Below are 20,855 nucleotides of genomic sequence, written 5' to 3'. Positions count from 1 at the left end.
TTCCTCTTTTAAGCTTAAATACAAAAATGCGCAGATCTTCTACAGGTTCTAAGAAAATTTAATCACAGAAAAACTAGTACATCCATGAAACTTGATCAAACGACCTGACTTTCTTAATTAGCTAAATAAAGTACATCTTATTGGACAAATAAGAACAATAATAAAATCCATAAAATGATCAACCAAACTAGTGCATCTGATCGAACAAATTAAAATTAATTAAAAATAATAAAGTACCATAATAAAACTCAAAGTCGTGTCAAAATTCTTCAGATGCACCTGTTTTTTCAACATTGTAAAAATGGAGTGCATCGTTTTCCAAATGCTTTTTAACAGCTTCCTTTTAGGTCGAGGCTTTTTAACAGCTACTAGTTCTGTTGCAGTATGCCAAACTATCACCCTTCGAAATCGGGCCGAAAGTATCACACCCCTTAGAAATCGGCCTAACCCGACCTAACCTAACCGCATCGCCCACATGGTTTACTGGGCCTCACTTAAAAGTAGACGGCCCAGATTACTCCTTCGGCCTCCGGTTCCACCCCGACACCAGTGAGCTCAGCATCTCCTCATCCTCCTCCTTCTCCCCCTTCGGCTCCGGCTCCGGCTCGACTCCGACCAGAAAGGAACGAAGGCAGGGTGCAAGGCCAGGGCCGATCGATCCTTCCCAAACCCTACTGATCGGCAGAACCTTCCAGATTCCAGTCCACTCTCATCCTCGTTGCCGACCGGCCGGCCAGATTCTCCTGATCCAGGGAGATGGGTCAGGCCTTTCGCAAGCTCTTCGATGCCTTCTTCGGCAACAAGGAGATGCGGGTGCGCTCTCTTCTCTCTTCTCCTAATTTTCTTGGTTAGTTGGTACTTGGTAGTATGGATGGATCAATCGACCAAGCATATTCGTATAATGAGATGTATTTGTTCCCTGATCTATTCTTTGTTTGATCTAACTTCATACGATTCTATCTGATTTAATTTTACATAGTGAAATACCGGTTAAGGAGCTAACAGATCGTATATGCCAAACCATGTGACGATGATTTTATAGATGTGATGTCCATACTTTCTCGCTTTACTACCTACTAGCTGTTCTTTCTATCTTTGCTTATGATGTCTGTTATGTAGTTGCTCCTTCATGCTTGATTGTCATCGCACAATGTGTGTATGTCATCTGTATGTACCATCAGAGGCTCAGACGCATGATGATCCATCAAAGTTAATTCATTGCGCTCCTCAATTCTCATGGATCGGCATGTTGCTTTATGTTAGGTGGTGATGCTTGGGCTGGATGCAGCCGGGAAAACCACCATACTCTACAAACTGCACATTGGCGAAGTTCTCTCCACCGTCCCAACTATCGGTATAACACTCTTGCCTGCCTATATGTAACTGTATTAAGTACTCCATCCGCTCCAAATTAATTGATGCAGCTTTGTCTAGATACACATGTATCTACCCACTAAATCGCGCGTAGAGATACACGCGTATCTAGACAAAGTTGAGTCGATTAATTTGGAAGGGAGGGAGTAATTAACTATTGTTTGGGTTCACGCACCGTGCGTCCATGTTTTCATCCGTCGTTACATGGTAACCGTTGAACTACTGTACCAATAAATATGTCTTCATCTTAGTGATCTGACACTCTGTTTTGTGTTGCAGGTTTTAATGTTGAGAAGGTTCAGTACAAGAATGTAATGTTCACTGTATGGGATGTTGGCGGCCAGGAGAAATTGAGGCCCTTGTGGAGGCACTACTTCAACAACACCGATGCCCTGGTCATTTACTGTCATTCCATTTATGCTTGCATGTAGTTTCGTTGTATATCAAGTACCAATTCAACATAGGAATACTTCATCTGTGCTTTTCCTACCATTTAGTTGTTTCATTCCTTTTTTGATAAAGAGAAGTTCCATTCCTTTTTTGACTGTACAATCCATCTGATCCATGAACAAGTTCAGTACCGTCACTAGGAAAGATGGTCAATGAACTTATGGATGGATAATAAATACTGAGCCCATTTCACTTTGCATGCTTTAGTGCTCTTAGCTGCCAAACCACCAATGACAGAATTGTTGGCCAAATAGGATAAGTGTTTGTAAGTTAGTAGGCATCTCCTCTCTAGCCAAGGACCTCTTTCTTCATGGATTAAGCTAGAGCTCGCCTTTGATTTATTACTGGGGTGTAGTGATTTGTCGTTTGAAACTGCTTTCCTGAAATGTAACCTTTCTCCATTGCTTTCTTAATTTGCAGATCTATGTGGTTGATTCCCTGGACAGGGACAGAATTGGAAGAGCCAGAGCTGAATTTCAGGTTTATGTGATTTTGTATTAAGAGCATGTTCCTGTTTGTGCAGTAATATTGTTCCCTGATATGTGCTCGAACGTACTGTAAGCTGATCTTCTCTTCCAGGCTATAATCAATGACCCATTTATGCTCAACAGTATACTGCTGGTGTTTGCTAACAAGCAAGACATGGTATGTTTGTCATGGTTTCTTTTGGTATCCCGTGTACTTGTTTAAGATCGTGTGGTTTGTGTACAATACTAGATTATTGTTTGCTGGTGCAAGACTTAATTCGTTTATTGTATGGACAGCTTTATGTAGGGCTGAAGTATCTTTTCTTGATATATTTTCTGCTTCGCTTACGAAAAGAGCTTATTTTGTCTTATAAAGCATGGCTTTAATTTCGCTGTCCCCACGCTTAAACATTCCGTGTCGGTGTTTGTGGATGCAGAGGGGAGCAATGACCCCGATGGAAGTATGCGAGGGCCTCGGTCTGTACGACCTGAACAACCGTATCTGGCACATCCAAGGCACCTGCGCCCTGAAAGGCGACGGCCTCTACGAAGGCTTGGACTGGCTAGCGACGACTCTGGACGAGATGCGGGCTTCAGGACGGTTAGCTTCGACATCATCCTCGTGAAGAGTAAACAGAGCAACGGATCGTCCTGCGCCTCATTTTTCCATCTCGCGTTTGCCATCTTACTGCCGTGGCCGCCTAGAGTGGTTTGACAGAATTGTTGTAGCCTGAACGAAACACAACTCGTGGTGATGTGGCGCTAGTTGAAAGCGCCTCTATTCTATTATATATTCTACTAGGAGTGTGTGGGGAATGTAAATACTGATGTTTCTACTGATGGCATGACACGCTCAAATATTTGTGGTTTAGTCTGAAGAAACCTCAGTGTTTGCTTTACTTTACTTTGTTCGGAATGAATTGCTGATCTTGAATTCTTGATTGTGATATTTTCTTCTACTCCGTATTTTCTTGCTTTACTAAAATGGGTTGTGTCTATAGCCTTGTGTTGCACCCCGAGGGCCGGCCGAGGCCACCATATATATTGGAGACTGCTAGACTGGTACAGTAGTAAAATTTAAGTCGAGGAGAACTGAAGATACGCCGCGTCCAGGGCAGGGTGAGAGGAAGAAAGGATAAGGTGAAGGCAGGCAAAGTGAGAAGCGAGAGGGTAGCGTAGCAGTCAGCGCGAGAGAAAGATGGCGGGCACAGCCGGAGCTACAGCCGGATGCCACCTCGCCCTCCTCCCCCACACTCCCACCCCGGTGTCCATCCCCGCGCCCGGCGCTGCTGCTAGCTGCAGGGGTCTAAGGAGGTGCAGGTTGGCGGCGGCGGCGGCGGCGGCGGCGGTATCGGCGGCACCAGCAGAGGATGGGCGGGTTCTGGGCCGTCGTCCCGTGGAGGACGTGTACAAGGTGCGCGTGGTGCGCGGCGCGGCGGCGCAGGAGCGGGTGGAGGCGCTGCGGGTGATGGAGACGTGGTCCGTGTGGCGCACGGGCGGCCGCTGCCGGCTGCCGTGGGACTGGCAGGTGGACCAGCTCGTCTACATCGTCGCCGGCGAGGTCCGCGTGCTCCCCGCCGGGGCCACCACCGGCGAGGAGTACATGCACTTCGTCGCCGGCGACCTCGTCCGGTACCCCAAGTGGATGGAGGCGGACCTCCACTTCGACGGGCCCTACGAGGAGCGCTACCGCTTCCTCGCCTATGGCGACGACAACTGAACTCAGTTCAACCAAAAATGGATTAGTAGCAGCCTGTATCCTGTAGCAGTCTAGTGTAGTGAAGCTTCAGTTTGAGTTGCAATTGTTCTAGCTACCAATTTCTGTGTTGTTCGTTGAAATCATTGGTGAACTGGTGATGCAGCAAGGTCTTTCTGTTCTCCTGTTTCGTTGGGTCTCCTCGTTATCTATCAGCACACAGACCAAGCACTCATTTTACTCTTTCTTTCCCAGAAAGATATGCTGGTCGATACCAATACTTCTGAACTCTACACAATCTGCAGAAATCAAACATGCTTCCTTCCTACTGGAATCATCACTGCTGCAACCAACAGACCACGTTCTGCTAAGTAATAATCAGATACTCGAGTACTAATATATGAGATGTGTAACATCTCAAGCAATGGCAAGGAGTATATAACCACATGTATTGGTAATTGCATTGCATCAACCGAGATAAACGTTCACCAAAGTCAAAATAAAGAGGAAAAGCAAAGAAAAAAAATGAAGAGGAAGAAAGATGAATTCAAAGCTGAACTTATTTGGTTGCCACTATTACTAGGCCAGGAACAAGATCAAATGTAGCCCCGTTCCTTATCAGTTTGAGTTGCAATTGTCCTAGCTATCAATTTTTGTGTGGTTCGTTGAAATCATTGGTGAGCTGGTGATGCAGCAAGGTCTTTCGTTTGGTCTCCTTGTCATATATCAGCACACAGACAAGCACTCATTTTACTCTTTCTTTCCCAGAAAGATATGCTGGCCACAATCAGCTGAAATCAAACATGTTTCCTTCCTAATAGAAGTCATCACTGGTACAACTAACAGACCACCTTCTGCTAAGTAATAACCAAATTTTCTAAAGTATATCAACATAGATGAGATATGTGACATATCAAGCGATGGCAAGGAGTATATAACCACATGTATTGTCAATTGCATTGCATCAACCGAGAGAAACGTTCACCAAAGTCAAAATAAAGAGGAAAAGCAAAGAAAGAAAAAGAAGAGGAAGAAAGATGAATTCAAAGCTGAACTTATTTGGTTGCCACTATCACCAGGCCAGGAACAAGAGCAAATGTAGCCCCGTTCTTCCTTGTCTCCTGCTGTTCTGCATCCTCTCTTCCACCAACTGAATTAGAATTCTGGTTGCTTCTTCCTCTTCTCTTCGTCCATCCACCATTAGGCCGGAAGGAAGAAGAATTCAAAGCTCTGTTTATTCTGATCACCACGGTCATCATCAAGTCGGGCCAAGATCAATTGTAATTTGCTCCCTGTCTCCTGCCATTGTTCTGGGTCCCTCTTCCACCACCACCTGAATACGAATTCCGGTTGCTTCTTCCTCTCCTCTCGGTCCATCCACCATTAGGCCGAGAGGAACCACCTGCACTATTATTAACATGAGGACCACTGGCACCAGTATCACGGTAAGATGCGCTGCTGCTGCTGCCCCCCATCGACCAGCTACCCCCCATCATTTCAGCGAAGCCGGAATGATCTGCAGATGCTGCTCCTCTTGCTCTTCCACGCTGACGGCGACCACCACGATACACAAAACCTGGCTCCTGAGGGGTGGTGTAGTCAAAGAATGTTCCAATTATGTCATCAGCACTAACATCATGACGACCATGTCCCCTTGAAGAGCCAGCACCAGCAGCGACAAACGACTGAAAGTCCGTTACATTATAGGGGTCATCAAAGAGGTCGGGATGGTGGTAGGGATTAGTGTAGTCTTCCATGTCCGCGTCATCACCGGGCATGAGACTCATCATAGCATCTCTCAGAAAGCTAACCCCAAAGAGACGTTGGAGATCATCCATGGGGTTGCCATCCTCGTCGTCATGGGCCATATGCCAGTCCAGAGCAGCCTGCTGCTGCTGCTGCCTGGAGCTCTCAACTCTGGCCCCAGTGGGCCTTGGTGGCGCGGTATGAACAGAGGCCGCAGAGCCTCCGCGCCCATAGATGGGAATAATGGCATCGTCGGCGACCTCGCCCTTGCAGACAGGGCACTCGCGGTGGTGCGAGTGCACGTGGAGCCACTGGTAGAGGCACTCCCAGCAGAAGAGATGGCCGCACTTGGTGACGACGGGGTCGTCGGCCATGTCAAAGCAGACGTTGCACTCGAAATTGGCGGCGTTGCGCCTAGCCTTGTCGTCGGGTTCGCTGGCGATTGCATTGGCACTGGCGTTGGTGGCCGGGGCAGGAGACTTGTGGTCTGTGGGGGTGGGATGGGTTTGCGGTGGATGAGTTGCTTGCGGGTGGCTGGTGGAGGTGGAGAAGCTCCGCTGCCTGCGGTGATGACCTGGATACGGCCCTCCCGCGGCCAGGTGGTGCCGGTGCTGCGAAGATTGGTCATTGTCGTTGACAGGGCGGTAGTGACGCGGTTGCTGCTGCTGCTGGTGGTGTTGTTGATGCTGGTGGTGCTGCTGCTGTTGTTGATGTTGGTGCTGTTGATATTGCTGCTGGTGCTGTTGTTGCTCGTTCTGTTGCTGCTGGTGCTGTGCCGGCGTCCTGGCTCTCCACCTGGTGTTCATGTTGTTGGCGCCACCGCGGTTGGCAAACCCGCCGCCTCCTCCTCCTCCTCGTCCCCGGCTGCTGCCGGAATCAGCCCAGCCGGCCATGCGGATTGCACTGGTTTTTCTGCCTCCGCGGGGACACTGGATTGGACGAACCCTAGAAAAATCGGAAATTTAGGGTTTGGGTGAACTCGAGGATCCTTCCTTAAATCAATCAAAATCAAAAGTCGGTGAAAGGGGATCGGGAGCGGTACGAACCTAGAGGTGGCCCGAGTCGCAGATGAATAGATCGGATCCGAGGACGAAGAGCGGCGAGAACAGGCAGAAGCCTCCTCCTTGTCCTCCTCTTAGGGCCGGCTGCTCCGCCTCCGGGGCCGGCTCCGTCTCCGCCTCCGGCTCCCACACAGACACAGGACAGGGAAGAGATGTATGCGCATTTAGATTGGAATTTTCTTTGACGGATTCCGCTTTCTTCGATTCCGACAGCGAACACCCAACCCAACACACGGCCGAGACAACAGCCCCTGGGCTCCGTTGTTGGGCTCCCGTGGGCCCATCTATCTCGTTTTTGCAAGAATGCTTCGTTTATTACGCCCTTGTCTACCCGACGATTTCAAAAACAAATTAGGATATATATATATATATGTGGTTTTACCTTTTGTGAAACCTTTATATGATGTTTTGTAACCTGTCTAAACATGTTTCAGAATTCACGATGATACTCTGATGCGTGAGGTATCACTAGATATATCTTTCTATTGCCCATGGTAAACAAAATAAGATAATATACAGCGGCTCCGTAAGGACATGTACAATGTAAAAAATGCTTAGAGAGACACTTCAGAATTTAATTTTTTTCGTAAGCAATAAGTTTCAAATTTGATTGGAAGCTCGAGACAAATAAATTTCAGTGCTCAGTTTGATAATGGGGAAAATTCAAACCCAGTTTGAGTTTCCTTCTATTTCTTCACAGTTTAATTGGTCCTTTTTTGCTTCCCAAGTTGTGGAATGAATTTAGAGTTGTAACTGTGTGACGTGGTATCACATGGTGTATATATATGGTATTTTTTTACTACATCTTTCATATTTGTAACTTAGTGTTTCTCAAGTTGGAAATACAAGAGAACTACAAGCTTGGGAGCACTCGATACATTTTCGTGGTCTCACAGTGGGATGCGGCACAACCAGAGGAACATGAAGAGGAAGGAGGGAGAGGGGTGCTGGTCGGCAAGGTAATGGCAATTGGCGAAGGGCAGAAGGGACCTGTGGGCATGAACACGAATGCCCCAATATGTCAGAGCAGCGCATTTCCCAATGACTTATGTTCTAGCGACAAACTTGAAAGCCGACACAGTATCACAGCTATGCTCGTGCAGCCCGTGAGATGGATGGAGATGCCTCGTCTCTCATCCTTTATCACAGCTGAGTTGGCTTTCCGTGTCCAATGAACAACCAAACCACCAAACCACTCCTCTTCCAATACTAGCGGATGACTATACCAGCTTATCTTGTACTCAGATGCCAATTATTCTGCAGGGAGCAGCTTAGCTCACTGGCGGCCAAAAGTAATCATCAAAATTTCCTCTAGAATGACCATCACAGCTAACACAGTAACTTACCTACATTGCAGACAAATATAAATCTACAACAACAAGCTTACATGATCAATGTGTTTCAGTCAAACACCAGACGACGTGTATCTGGTGGGTAATACATACACGACGATGCTATGAGTACATTGATAGTATCAGTCAGTAGGGAGGAAGGAGGATGTCAGAAGCGCCTCTTCTGCTGAGGGTACCCAGGGTTCTGCATCCCCATCCCTTGTTGGTCAGCCTTCCTTCTCAACTGTCAACGCAAGAAAATCAAAAGGTTTATTCATCATGACAACCATTCTTCAAATAGTTGTAGCAAGCCTCCCAAGGAACCTAAGAAAAAAAAATACAGCATACCTGGTGCGGATGGGCCTGACCACCTGCGCCTCTCTGCATTGGAATGTTACCAGGATTGAGCCCAACCATGCCCGCTTGGGCCGCTGCGCCAAAGGCACCCATGTTTGCGCCAGCAGGCATTCTCGGCATACCCCCCATAGGCTGCTGTTGCATTTGCCTTGGGAGTTGTCTCGGTACAGGCTGGCCTCCCGGAGGTGCGTTCCCTGATGGCTGAAGTAGAAAGGCATCGTGTTATTTAGATCATAATAACATGTCGGTTCTTGACCAAATGTTTTTGTCGACTCAAAAGGGGCCTGAACCAAATCTCCTGACAAAATAGAACAGGAAGCAAGTCTTGTGATGCCTACACTACATCTAACTGATTTTGACTAATTAAATATGCCCTGCGCCATAGATGCACAAATTATTTTGCTACAAGGATAAATCTAATTTTCCTCGAGAAGAAGCCCAATCATCACATAAAGCTTTCCAATAATGAGGTCAGACATTGGAAAAATGGAGCACAGCTATATTACCGGTTGAGTTGGTTGAAGGCTTGTTGTTCCTTCAAAATCGGTTGATGTGTCTACTGGACGAATAGGATATGCCACAATTTTCTCCCCTGGCTGAGATGGTATAAGTGCACTGACCAGAGAGAGATAGATATTAGGCAGATGTACGAGAACCACGAGAACAGTCTTTACTTGCTAAAGGAATGCTATCTACAAAACTAGAAGTAATTAAGACTCTGCTCACACAAAACTTACTTTCGTCCAGGCAGTGGGTCCATCCGGAAGTACCTAAACAAAGAGATGGATATACTCAGAAGATCTTATATATTTAACTGTAATCATCAATATCCACATATTAGAACTATGATGATCTGTTACGTCCCCTATATGTTTAAAATATACTAAGGCATTAGTGCATGAGTTTATCTTCAATCAGCACTGTTTCCATGCTTTAAAAGTATGCCAGATTGGTAATGACAGCTTTGTGCCAAACCAGACATGAAAATTACAGATCAATTCTACTGGAAAAATAATAATTTAGATAGAGACAAGACAAATAAAGTTGGGAGAAGACCAAACGTTTCTGTTGAATATGTTCTATAGAATCATTTTTAACATTATAGTGCATTATATGTGAACGGAATTATGTTAGTCGATGCTGCTACTTCATTGTACGCCTCTCTTTTTTTTGGTCTTACCTAATGAAATGAATGTTGTCTGTTTGAGGGGTGCTTGGGGTAGGGATTTTGGTTAGATGCAAGGTTGTTTTGTTCTTTTTTCGCTATAACAAACTCCTAATGGTTTCTAATAATGAGAAACGGTAAATACCCCCTCTAAAAAAAGCATGATATGTGAATGGAGGAAATTTGAAGATTAAAAACGATAGACATGGTTCCAAGAATAATACCAGACTGCTTCAAATAAAGTTGAGCAAAGGCAGCTAAGGCAAAGGCAAACGTGAATAGAGTCCTTATTGATGCAAAGAAAATTAAATGTGCCCAAATATCTCATGCTTTTAGGACCGATAAGAGTTCATAATGGTCTGGCAGGTAGTTATAATATGCATTGGCTAGCTATAAACACCCTCTTCATGTTTGCTAATCTAAATTCAGGTAGGTAATTAAAAGCATAGTTTTAAAAGCCAGACCGGTGAGTGAACTAGTCAAGCAACTGTTCACTGGTTTGCCGGTCCGACTGCAGGTTCAGCTGGTTCAACAGTGACAAAAAAATCTCATATTTAATTAAGATTTAAGCTGACTTCCAAAAAAAGTATGACATCATATTGTACATAGTATGTATTTCACAAAACAAACTCGGCCCAGCTGGTATTTGGGACCTCAAGCAGGGTTAATTTGCATGGTTACAGGTCGTGAGTTCGATACTGCAGTTTTTTCTGGGCAGATCGCCAGCCCGGCTTTTTAGACTATGATTACAAGACTATTTGCCAGAAGCAAGGGGTCTTTGTGTGGAAACCTTGACAGGCAATCGTCTAGTTATACAGATTTGGAAATAGAAGCATCCAACAAGTCAAACAGGAAGAATGAATAGGCGAAGGTAATAATTACTTACTCATGCTCCAAAGCTTGTGCAGCTGTAATACGCTTTCGTGGGTCATACCTGAAACAGGAGAAAAACTAGGATGATAAACAACCACATAGCAGTATAAAAAGAAAAGAAAGCAATATTCATCAACCAATTATGTTGACTCCAATAGGCTAGAGAGCAAGAGGCATACTCAAGCATTCTAGAGAGAAGATCAAATGCAGGACCCTTCTGTGGCAAGTGAACAATAGTATGAAGGCCTGTGTTCTCACTGCAAGGGAGAGATGACAACATTAAGTGATAATAAAAGCAATATTTAAGGCTTCTTAGAGCAGCTAATTTTTTTCCAACATACTACTTATGCCCCTGAATGTGTTGCTGATCGTTTTGCCAGCATGGAAGATTAGCAAGGGTAGGCCACTTCTCAACCGTAGGATGACCTTCAGAAGAATTGGATTACTATATAAGGTGAGTACATTGTCTTACAAGGAGTATGACAACCAAACAACACAAGCAAAAGTAAGGCATCATACCTAAGACCTTGAAAATCTTGTCTAGTTGATCGAGCTACAAAATATGTGTAGATACAGTGAGATAAATAAATGGCATAAACGGAGAAGAGTTATAGAAAGTGTAACGCGGCCATGCATAACTATATATAATGCAACAGCATGAAACCATCTACAGCCTGATTTACTTTGAAGAAACTCCAGAATAACAGTCTTGTGTTTACTTGAAACGTGATCAACATGTATAAAGCAGCAATTTTAGCGTAGTGATATAATCTGAATTCTGAAAATAAGACGGCAATAGTAACTCAATGAGTGCAAGTGCCCATACTTGAAACGGGTTTGGAGTAGCTTTCGCCTCAACACCTTGGAATAGTGGTTTCAGTGTAAGCAATTCTGCAAATATGCAACCAACAGCCCACATGTCTGGAGATGGTTAAGGGAATAACTGAATCAATGAAGAAAATGAGATAGTAAAAGGATCAGCTTTGCCTTCCCTGAAATTAAAAGGATACCAACAGCGCTCGTGTAGTGTTTAGCACCAAGTAACAGCTCGGGTGCACGATACCATATAGTTACAACAACCTGCATTTTGCTTCTTGGTTAGCCATATACTTAGCAGCTAGCAATAACACAACACATGATCCCATAAATACAACAATAAGAGCTGATGCGTAACACGATGTGCAGACAGACAATGCCATTTATGGGTATATGCAAAGTATAAGCTTCAAGGACATAAGAGCAATGAGACTACTAGTAATAATGTACAGAATGACTTGACTCCATTCCTTTACCAAGGTACCATCCCTTGTTTTCCTTACAGTACTTGACATCGGAACACAATATCAGAATGTCTGCTAACAGGTATTGAGATAGAGCAACTCACCCCATTGTCACTTAATGGTTTTAGTGGAGCTTGATATATCCTAGCAAGCCCAAAATCAGCAATCTTTATAATTCCATGTTCTTCTCCTTCCCCCATAACCTACTGGGGCACAACATTGCAGCATGCTTAGCAGCAAAAGAAAACAATACTCAATAGATTTGTGTATCGGCATGAAGGTACATAGCAACATACCAGTATATTAGAAGGCTTGAGGTCTCGATGGATGATCCAGTTACTGCAGGAGGGTAGACATGTATGGTAGATCAGATTTTGATCAGATGGCCCAGATGAATGTTGCATATATGGGTGCATTTGGTTTGAGCGCTACCAAAATTTTGGCATGACAAAAGCAGGGACATGACCCAAATTGTGCTAAGCTATTGTTGTCTCGATTGTAGCCATCGTAACTGCCAAAATTTTAGCCAAAAATTCTATGCCTTCATTTGGTTTATAGCCAACTGAGTTGGTAAACATTAGGCAACTTGGCTTGTTTAGTGTTTTGGTTTGATTCTAATTAAGTTTTAATGTCGATCTAATAAGAAGATTGAGACACATAAAAAAACGTAGGAATTAACAACGATATGTCAAATGGAACGAAATGGGAATGCAAAAGTACGGATGCACAACACATGCAAAGAAGTCTCATGGTTGATCCCCAAACAAGTTTCTTACTAAAATAGAAAATAACAGCAACTTTTATAGTAAATGAGACAATCATTACATTTACTAATAGACTAGTAGTACTAATAGGAGTATCTTGGGCTACTATTGGGCAGTGCTAAATAAAATTAATTACATGCCGCTTACACGGGATTAATATATCCAAAAAAACCACTAGTAAAAACGTATGTGACGCTTTGTCTTCAGTCAGTGTTTATTCAGCTCATTAATCTGCTGCACTGATTGTTTTTTAAAAGATCGAACCAGACCCATGCACGAAGAGAAGGCTAGCGCCACACTGCCATTTTTTGGCAAGCATTTGGCATGCCCTCCGTGTGCCTGTGAGTTGTCGAGAATAACACAGGCACTCCAGGGGTGGGCTGGGTGAGCCAGAGTATTGGCGCTAGTCCCAACAGCCAACCTCATGGGCGAGCTGGATTTTCGGTATGGCTCGTGTTGGTGGTGAACCAAACATACCCCATGTTAGGTTAAGACGCAGTGCAGTGTAAAGAATCATGCTACCAATCTTGTTAACTGAAAATATAGACATACCTATGGAGGTAGTTGAGGCCATTGAGCAGTTGCCAGAGCAAGGATTTGACGGTGTATTGGTTAATGGCAAGGTTAAGCTTCTCTCTGTGATGCCTGATAACCTCCTGCGGGTTGGTTCAGTGGTTATTTAGTTAATTATATCATTGAGATCCAGAGTTGAATCAGACTTGAATTTCATACTAAGAGGTTGACAGGAATGGAAATGTGCATATAAGCATGGGATGGGAGTTGCATACATAGAGGTCATGCTCAGCGTAATCGAAGGCGAGATAGAGGGACATGTCGGCGTGGTTGATGTGGACGTTGACGAGCTTCACCACATTCTCGTGGTTAATCTCGCGCAGGAGCTGAAACCAAAAATGGCAAAGGCAATGTGAGAATATTACATTCCTATATGTTGCAAGGGTTTGGTAACTTCAGGAACGAAGGAATGAATGAAATAACCGGCAGCGGTGAGCTACCATGATCTCTCTGATGGCGGTGGGCGAGACGCCGTCACCCTCCTTGGACTGCTTGAACTTCTTGATGGCGATGGGGGAGCCGCGGCGGCCAGCAGCTTGGGGGTGCGTTGGCTTGAGGCGCGCGAGGAAGACGAGGCCGTAGGTGCCCTCGCCGATCTTTCCAATCAGATCGTACTGCTGCAGCCACGCGGGGCGGTTCGACGCTCCGGCGCGGCCGTCCCCCATCGCCGCCGACCGGCCGCCGACCAAATCCCGCTCTTTCTTCTTCCCCTTCACGGCAGTGGAACGCGGAAGGACTTGCCCACAACAAACGGATCAGCTGCGCGGTTGAGGCACCTCTCTTCGGAAGGAGCCGGCGACCTAGGGTTTGGGCCGAAATCGGAGTGAGACCGAGATTGGGGAATCGGACGGGGGCGAGCAGGCTGGAGAAGAGGGTGTTTTTGCAAAATATACAACGGATCCTGTATCCTCTCCTTTGGTTGCTGATCGGACGGCCGCGATTGGTTTTGCTTCATGAGTCCGCCCTCTTTGGGCTTTGGCTTTGTGTTTTCGTACCTTCTTCGTAAACACACTATCTTTGTGTTTTCTTCGAATTGGGGAGCATAAGACTTTGTAATGTGTTTCTAACATGTACTCTACCTAGCATGTACGTTTTGAACAAGCTTTTTTACATAAAAATCGACTTCAACATTATGAAATAAGGTTAAACTTAAAGCAGGAAATTGAACGATGCTAACCTTGCGCACGCACTAGAAACACCGGTTTTTAGGGCTATGATCATGTAGACAGAGGCGATTTTACTCAAAAAGAAAATGTAGGTAGAGGTGATGAAGCCTATGACATAGCTCAGCCACAACATCGTTTTGATTGGCTCGCTTAGGCATGCAAGTGAGTTGTTTCATTGACGTCTCAAGTAACATAACTAATAACAAAGTTAGCAAAATCCTAAAATCCTAAAATCCTTGATCTCAATGAGAATGGCTCAAATCTCCGATCTTCCTCACAAAGCTTCCTCACGAAGCTTGACCTAGGCATCGTTTTCTATAATTATCTTGACGTAGTTCATTTTGCTCCTCAATTGCACTACATCTTTGATTGGATAGGTCCGATAATCACAATATTTGTCGTATTTAGATACCAGAGTGCCTCTGATAATTGTACACAACTATGTGGGTCACGCCCTCGAGGTCACATCCTGTGAATGTGGCGTGCACATGCATTCAACTTGATGGTATTATCATCGGGTGGCTTCTACCTCACTTTTGTTCGAGCTTATTGTGGTTGCTTCTTGTCCACATCATGTGCAAGAGAGAAAGTATTTTCCATAGTCCATTGAACTGATTTTTTTTAGAAAATGTCTTTCTTCTTGCTACATGGTTCTGAGCATTCCTTATTGTTCAAATCATCCAACTCTCACATAAAATCATATATGTGTTTGCTTTCTCCACCGATTTTCTTTGACCATGGGCATAGAATGGAAACTTGATCGAGGCCGCCTTCTTCAATTCTTCCCCGAAAATACTTGTGCAAGTGAATTCAAGAAAAGTATAAAATGATATATGTCAATGGGAGACTCTTCACAAAAGATAGCCCTCTCAATATGTCTATTTTGTGACTTGGGACAAAATTATTAGTCACCCACCACCAAAAATATTTTACACTCGAAGGCATTACTGACTTCCATAATTTGTTTTCCTGATTTTAGGTAATTTGATGGGTCTCTTATATGCACTTTGGATAGAAAATCTATATGTTTCCGTAGCTACCAACCCCATAAATCATCAGAGAATGCCCAACTCAAATTGTAGTTGGTAGCCCTAACTTGGGAGCTATACAAGGATTCTTGATTTTCTAAATCATAGTCCACTATGTACCTAGTGTTAGCTCTTCAATATGACATATCGTTTCCTCCGGCGGTGTACAAGCCGTTGCATGCTAGGGTTTGATGGGATCCACAAGCCTTACGATTACTTAATAGTTGCCATCATCAACGTGTTTGATCAAACCCTTCTAGAGATTCTCTGCCATGTAATATTGCCCTCGAAATATGTGATGAGATTCTCTTATTTCTTGCCGCCATAGATTTGATATCATGATAATATTTTCCTCGAATGATTTTCGACATAGAGATTCCATGTTTCTCATCAATCACCACTCCTCGTTAGCAGTGTTTAGATTGACTAAAATTTTGTATCTCCCAGAGACACATCCCTCTTACTCTTTATAGGACAACAATATCTTTCCATTTTCTCCTGTGAATCTTTCTCTTGTTCTCATCCGCTCCACCAATACCGGGAAATGTATCTAGTTATCTTCTTGCATGTGTTCTTAGATAACCAGAAAAAACTCATACAATAAGTCAGGGTCCCTAGGCATGGCAATTTAACCAAGATCTAGCCAGTGGCTTCACTCAAATTCTTTACCCCCCCCCCATCGAAAATCTTCTTGATCTTTGCGCAATGTTATTAAAGTTGACTATTTGTTGATCTCCCTAGAGTCATTCGAGGACCCAAATACTATTCTACCAACGCCTCTTCCTCAATACCCTATCCTAGATGAATTGTTGCCTTCATCTCATGTGTGTATCTTGCGCTGAAGAAGATCGACGATTTTGATATGCTTACTACTAGTCGTGACCCAAGTTTGCATCTCTCCAATATGCCATGGAGTCTAGCAGCCCCTTCACTTGTAGCTTGGTCAACAAGTGTGAGATGGAGCATGGGTGCCCACCGCTTCTCTCGCCAAATATGTTGGCCCTATAGATTTCAACATACAACTCAATCCCTTAACACGGAGCAAAAATAAATAGCGGGAGACTGGATCTCCTTGTCGATATTATGGACGCCATCGAAAATTGCCCATTAACACATATTGAAAAGGATAGTTTCACGAGAAATGTTCTCGATAAACCTGATAGCCAATCGTCTCCATATTGTCACTGAGGGTGAGAACTCCTTAACTTATACGTGGAAATGATGCATTTTGCTTCTTTGGAGTGGCACAGCCTTTTTGTCCCTTAATTTAGTTGTTGAAGCGGCTTGATTAAGATTCTGTCGTAAGTGTGGATTTTGGACTATATAAAGAGATGCAGAGTTGCACTAGGAATTAGAAATTAGGAAGACTTCTGGGGATCTAGACTGCACAACACTCTATTTGGCATTACAGTGAATCATGATAAGGATGTTAGCGTACAATGATTAGACATGACTTGGGCTACTTGCTTCTTTTTCCAAGCAAGCTGTAAAATGGTACAAGTTTTGTGAGATAGGACGCATCAGGCGAAGTTGACAAACTAAACAGGAAGCTGTAAATGTATAATTTTTCTCCAAGTTGAAAAAATATGTTTCTACATTAGTATGATCCAACTAGCACGAATGCCAGTGGACTGTTATAATTTTATTTCCGCATCAGCTCGAAACAGCCAAAGTCAAAGAATCTCTCAGCTAGTAACAAATAATTTTATTTCCACATCAGCTGGAAAGATGCAAAGTCAAAAGAATCTCTCAACTAATAACAATTTTGGAAGCAATATGATTCCATTGGTCCAAAAATTTCTAACAAATAACCAGTTGGGGTTATTTTGGTCCTCGGGCGACTTGTATAAATACCGCACGGTGCAGAGTGATCGATGCATCCGCTCCATCCACATCAATCAAACAGAGCCAGTTGCCAGTGTCTTCCTTGATTGGGGGAGAGTCTGAATCTCTTCATCCCTTCGCAGTTCCTTCCCATCCACTGATCGAATCGATAGAGTGAGCCGTTGACCAGCACGAATCTTGGATATTCCTGATTCGCCGTGGTAGAAGAGTAGACACTCCAGATCGAACTGAATCGAATCTCTGGTCTGTCGAGGTAGAATCCAGATAAGATACACCCAGCTCGGCGTTGAAGGAATCCGATGTCGGGCGTGGTTTGTCCGCCGCCGGAGCTGAGTTTCGGCGCGGAGTACTACTCGGTGGTGAATGGGGTCTGCACCCGCGACGAGAGCTTCTTCGGCGGGAAGCCGGTGCTGGCGCAGGCCGTCGGGTACGCCGTCGTCATCGGCTTCGGCGCTTTCTTCGCACTCTTCACATCCTTCCTGGTACGAAGTACTCCAAAATCCCAATCTTTATGTTATATATAAAACTTGTCATTATCACAATCAATTCACAAATCAGAAGCAAGAGAATTTAATTAATCGACCGCCGGAATGATGGAAAAAAACGCGCGCAGGTGTGGCTGGAGAAACGTTACGTCGGAGGGTCGCAGCTGCAGACGTCGGAGTGGTTCAACACGGCGGGGCGGAGCGTCAAGACGGGGCTGATCGCCAGCGTGATCGTGTCGCAGTGGACATGGGCGGCGACCATCCTGCAGAGCTCCAACGTGGCGTGGCAGTACGGCGTGAGCGGGCCCTTCTGGTACGCCAGCGGCGCCACCGTGCAGGTGCTCCTCTTCGGGATCATGGCCATCGAGATCAAGCGGAAGGCGCCCAACGCGCACACCGTGTGCGAGATCGTCAGGGCGCGGTGGGGCACCAGCGCGCACATCGTCTTCCTCACCTTCTGCCTCGCCACCAACGTCATCGTCACCGCCATGCTGCTGCTCGGCGGCTCCGCCGTCGTGCACGCGCTCAGCGGCGTCAACGTCTACGCCGCCAGCTTCCTCATCCCGCTCGGCGTCATCGTGTACACGCTCGCGGGAGGGCTCAAGGCCACCTTCCTCGCCAGCTACATCCACTCCGTCGTCGTGCACGTCGTGCTCCTCATCTTCGTCTTCCTCGTGTACACCTCCAACAGCAGCCTCGGCAGCCCCAAGAAGGTGTACGAGCACCTCATGGTCGTCGGCAGCGCCTCCAGGGTCTGCTCCGGCGCCCTCTCGCTCCCTGGTCAGTCTTGCGGCCCCGTCGAGGGCAACTTTAAGGGCTCCTACCTGACCATGCTCAGCTCCGGCGGCCTCGTCTTCGGCATCATCAACATCGTCGGCAATTTCGGCACCGTCTTCGTCGACAATGTACGTGCTAGTCTCGATCTCTTCTGTAACTTTCCCTCGATCATGCATGCGCTCCGGTCCGGCGGTGGGCTGGTTTCTTGGCTGATCGATCGCGTCGCCTTGGAATTGGATTGATTGCAGGGGTACTGGATGAGCGCGATCGCCGCTCGGCCGTCGTCGACGCACAAGGGTTACCTGCTGGGCGGCCTGGTGTGGTTCGCGGTGCCGTTCTCGCTTGCCACGTCGCTCGGACTCGGCGCGCTCGCCCTCGACCTCCCCGTCACCGCCGACGAGGCGGCCAAGGGCCTCGTCCCTGCGGCCACCGCCACGGCGCTGATGGGCAAGTCTGGCTCCGTGCTCCTCCTCACCATGCTCTTCATGGCCGTGACCTCCGCCGGCTCCGCGGAGCTCGTGGCCGTCTCCTCCCTCTTCACCTACGACATCTACCGCACCTACGTCAACCCGAACGCCACCGGGAAACAGATCCTTATGGTGTCCAGGGCCGCCATCCTCGCCTTCGGCGGCTTCATGGGCGTCCTCGCCGTTATCCTCAACGTTGCCGGCGTGTCCCTCGGGTGGATGTACCTGGCCATGGGCGTCCTGGTGGGATCCGCCGTCATCCCCATCGCTCTGCTGCTGCTCTGGAGCAAGGCGAACGCCTTGGGCGCCATGCTCGGCGCGGGCGGCGGCTGCGTCCTGGGCGTCATCGTGTGGCTCACGGTGACCAAGGTGCAGTACGGGCGCGTGAACCTGGACACGACGGGGCGGAACGCGCCCATGCTGGCGGGCAACCTGGTGTCCATCCTGGTGGGCGGGGCGGTGCACATCGTGTGCAGCCTGGTGAAGCCGGACCACTACGACTGGGAGAGCAGCAAGCAGATCACGAGGGTGGACAGCGCGGCCGGCGGCGACGAGGACGACGACGAGCTGCAGGAGGAGAAGCTGGTGCACGCCAAGCGGTGGATCATCAAGTGGGGCGTGGGGTTCACGGTGCTGATCGTGGTGCTGTGGCCGGCGCTGTCGGTGCCGGCGGGCAAGTTCAACCTGGGCTACTTCACGCTGTGGGCGGCGATCGCGATCGTGTGGGGCGCCGTGGGCTCGGCGGTGATCATCGTGCTGCCGCTGGTGGAGAGCTGGGACACCATCAGCATGGTGTGCGCCGGGATGCTGACCAACGACATCGTGTACCAGCGGCTCGACGACGTGAACCTGCGCCTCCGGGCCATCATGGGGGCCATGCCGGAGGCGGAGAGGCACTACCAGCAGCTGCAGCGGAAGGGGGAGGTGGAGATGCACCCCGCCGGCACACATCCGGCACACGACAGCGACCATCTTTTGGAGGAGAATTAAGCCACCGATCGATCGGTGTATGTGTACAGGGATCGATGGGTCCGTTCGTAATCTGGTGGCCGCAACGGTGGGAGCGACCTCTCGTTCACTTCCGCTCACAAAGGTTGAATCTCGTGAGTGGGACATTTGTCGTGTTTAAGCGCTGCAATGCGACACTGTTATGTGGGCCACCGGTGGTTCCAGTATTTGCTTTGTGTGTGTAACTAGTAAGCCTGCACGTGCAACGCACGTTCTTTGTTAAGACAAAGAAAAGATAATGCACGATACTGAAAATCCAGAAATCAAAGGACACATGGTCATATCTTACTAAGATAGTAATGAGGTGAAATATGAATACATGGTTATATCTTACTAAGGTAGTTATATCTTACTAAGGTAGTATACATGGTTTTTCATTTAGCAGTTTGTTTTATGCTTGTAGAACATGAGAAAATGCATCTGCATGCAACCTCACCACAATCTACAAGGTTTGTCGAAATATTTGATTATTTATTGGATAAAATGTTTGTTAGAAGGATTGCGAGATCGTATAAACTTTACAAAATTTCAATATTGAACCTTCTCTCAGACAACCATATCGCCAAGCATGAAGCTTACTAAGAAACTTGCTGTGAACAATGGCAACTCACTGGGGCAAAAAATTCAGATGACTACACAACCAACAGATGTCCATCCATCATTGAGCGGCACTATTGTCGATAAACAGTCATATAGGGGGAGTACATTTTTCAGTTTATCAGGAGTAGCACGTCATTCTTAGTGCATGCGTAGTTTAGAGGGTATCTGGCTGCCCTGAACGCTACCAATGTTATCATGTTGTTTAGCCAATGTTTTGACCTCTGAATTCCCTGGAGTACTCATGCAGGCACTCACTGAGCCACTAACTCAATTACTCATCCAATCACTAACTGACCCATTTAACATCACAACCTTCCTGGAGTGATTAGTGCACATTTGTAT

The 20,855-nt window shown here is 46.4% G+C and overlaps 5 protein-coding genes across 5 annotated transcripts; 3 read left to right on the top strand and 2 right to left on the bottom strand.

Moving 5' to 3' along the window:
- Positions 1–538: 538 nt before the first annotated feature.
- Positions 539–3,190, top strand: LOC124706416 (ADP-ribosylation factor-like). The gene is made up of 6 exons (XM_047238079.1): positions 539–813; positions 1,264–1,354; positions 1,654–1,769; positions 2,245–2,304; positions 2,404–2,469; positions 2,729–3,190. Exons 1-6 carry the CDS (start codon positions 757–759, stop codon positions 2,915–2,917), a joined length of 579 nt encoding a protein of 192 aa, XP_047094035.1. The 5' UTR covers positions 539–756; the 3' UTR covers positions 2,918–3,190.
- A 226-nt stretch (positions 3,191–3,416) lies between these two features.
- On the top strand, positions 3,417–4,167 carry LOC124649413. Its single transcript, XM_047189058.1, has one exon. It carries the CDS (start codon positions 3,490–3,492, stop codon positions 4,009–4,011), a length of 522 nt encoding a protein of 173 aa, XP_047045014.1. The 5' UTR covers positions 3,417–3,489; the 3' UTR covers positions 4,012–4,167.
- Positions 4,168–4,918: 751 nt separating this feature from the next.
- Positions 4,919–6,946, bottom strand: LOC124706415. Its single transcript, XM_047238078.1, has 2 exons — positions 6,780–6,946; positions 4,919–6,678 (listed from the first exon to the last, which is right to left on the bottom strand). Exon 2 carries the CDS (start codon positions 6,624–6,626, stop codon positions 5,262–5,264), a length of 1,365 nt encoding a protein of 454 aa, XP_047094034.1. The 5' UTR covers positions 6,627–6,678; positions 6,780–6,946; the 3' UTR covers positions 4,919–5,261.
- A 1,020-nt stretch (positions 6,947–7,966) lies between these two features.
- Positions 7,967–14,004, bottom strand: LOC124706412 (cyclin-dependent kinase E-1). The gene is made up of 15 exons (XM_047238076.1): positions 13,578–14,004; positions 13,353–13,463; positions 13,117–13,220; positions 12,097–12,139; positions 11,905–12,003; positions 11,531–11,600; positions 11,347–11,441; positions 11,040–11,073; positions 10,862–10,946; positions 10,700–10,777; positions 10,534–10,581; positions 9,220–9,252; positions 8,989–9,097; positions 8,474–8,683; positions 7,967–8,369 (listed from the first exon to the last, which is right to left on the bottom strand). The coding sequence occupies exons 1-15, from the start codon at positions 13,800–13,802 to the stop codon at positions 8,295–8,297; spliced, it is 1,419 nt and encodes a 472-aa protein (XP_047094032.1). The 5' UTR covers positions 13,803–14,004; the 3' UTR covers positions 7,967–8,294.
- A 3,225-nt stretch (positions 14,005–17,229) lies between these two features.
- LOC124649237 (urea-proton symporter DUR3) lies at positions 17,230–20,031 on the top strand. Its single transcript, XM_047188888.1, has 3 exons — positions 17,230–17,658; positions 17,790–18,566; positions 18,687–20,031. The coding sequence occupies exons 1-3, from the start codon at positions 17,476–17,478 to the stop codon at positions 19,893–19,895; spliced, it is 2,169 nt and encodes a 722-aa protein (XP_047044844.1). The 5' UTR covers positions 17,230–17,475; the 3' UTR covers positions 19,896–20,031.
- The last annotated feature ends 824 nt before the right edge of the window (positions 20,032–20,855 follow it).

Source organism: Lolium rigidum, chromosome 4 (assembly GCF_022539505.1).
Source record: "Lolium rigidum isolate FL_2022 chromosome 4, APGP_CSIRO_Lrig_0.1, whole genome shotgun sequence".
In the NCBI taxonomy this organism is placed as follows: domain Eukaryota; kingdom Viridiplantae; phylum Streptophyta; class Magnoliopsida; order Poales; family Poaceae; genus Lolium; species Lolium rigidum.
This window is presented reverse-complemented; position numbering and strand designations above follow the sequence as displayed.

Bases quoted from the DNA above. Each gene is read 5' to 3' on its own strand.
- LOC124706416 (XM_047238079.1), top strand. From the start codon at position 757: ATGGGTCAGGCCTTTCGCAAGCTCTTCGATGCCTTCTTCGGCAACAAG. The intron at 2,305-2,403 runs GTTTATGTGATT...CTTCTCTTCCAG, and splicing joins GAGCCAGAGCTGAATTTCAG to GCTATAATCAATGACCCATT. The intron at 2,470-2,728 runs GTATGTTTGTCA...TTGTGGATGCAG, and splicing joins TTGCTAACAAGCAAGACATG to AGGGGAGCAATGACCCCGAT.
- LOC124649413 (XM_047189058.1), top strand. From the start codon at position 3,490: ATGGCGGGCACAGCCGGAGCTACAGCCGGATGCCACCTCGCCCTCCTC.
- LOC124706415 (XM_047238078.1), bottom strand. From the start codon at position 6,626: ATGGCCGGCTGGGCTGATTCCGGCAGCAGCCGGGGACGAGGAGGAGGA.
- LOC124706412 (XM_047238076.1), bottom strand. From the start codon at position 13,802: ATGGGGGACGGCCGCGCCGGAGCGTCGAACCGCCCCGCGTGGCTGCAG. The intron at 10,947-11,039 runs GTATGATGCCTT...ATTCTTCTGAAG, and splicing joins CAAGATTTTCAAGGTCTTAG to GTCATCCTACGGTTGAGAAG. The intron at 10,778-10,861 runs GTATGTTGGAAA...TCTCCCTTGCAG, and splicing joins CACATTCAGGGGCATAAGTA to TGAGAACACAGGCCTTCATA.
- LOC124649237 (XM_047188888.1), top strand. From the start codon at position 17,476: ATGTCGGGCGTGGTTTGTCCGCCGCCGGAGCTGAGTTTCGGCGCGGAG. The intron at 17,659-17,789 runs GTACGAAGTACT...AAACGCGCGCAG, and splicing joins CACTCTTCACATCCTTCCTG to GTGTGGCTGGAGAAACGTTA. The intron at 18,567-18,686 runs GTACGTGCTAGT...GATTGATTGCAG, and splicing joins GCACCGTCTTCGTCGACAAT to GGGTACTGGATGAGCGCGAT.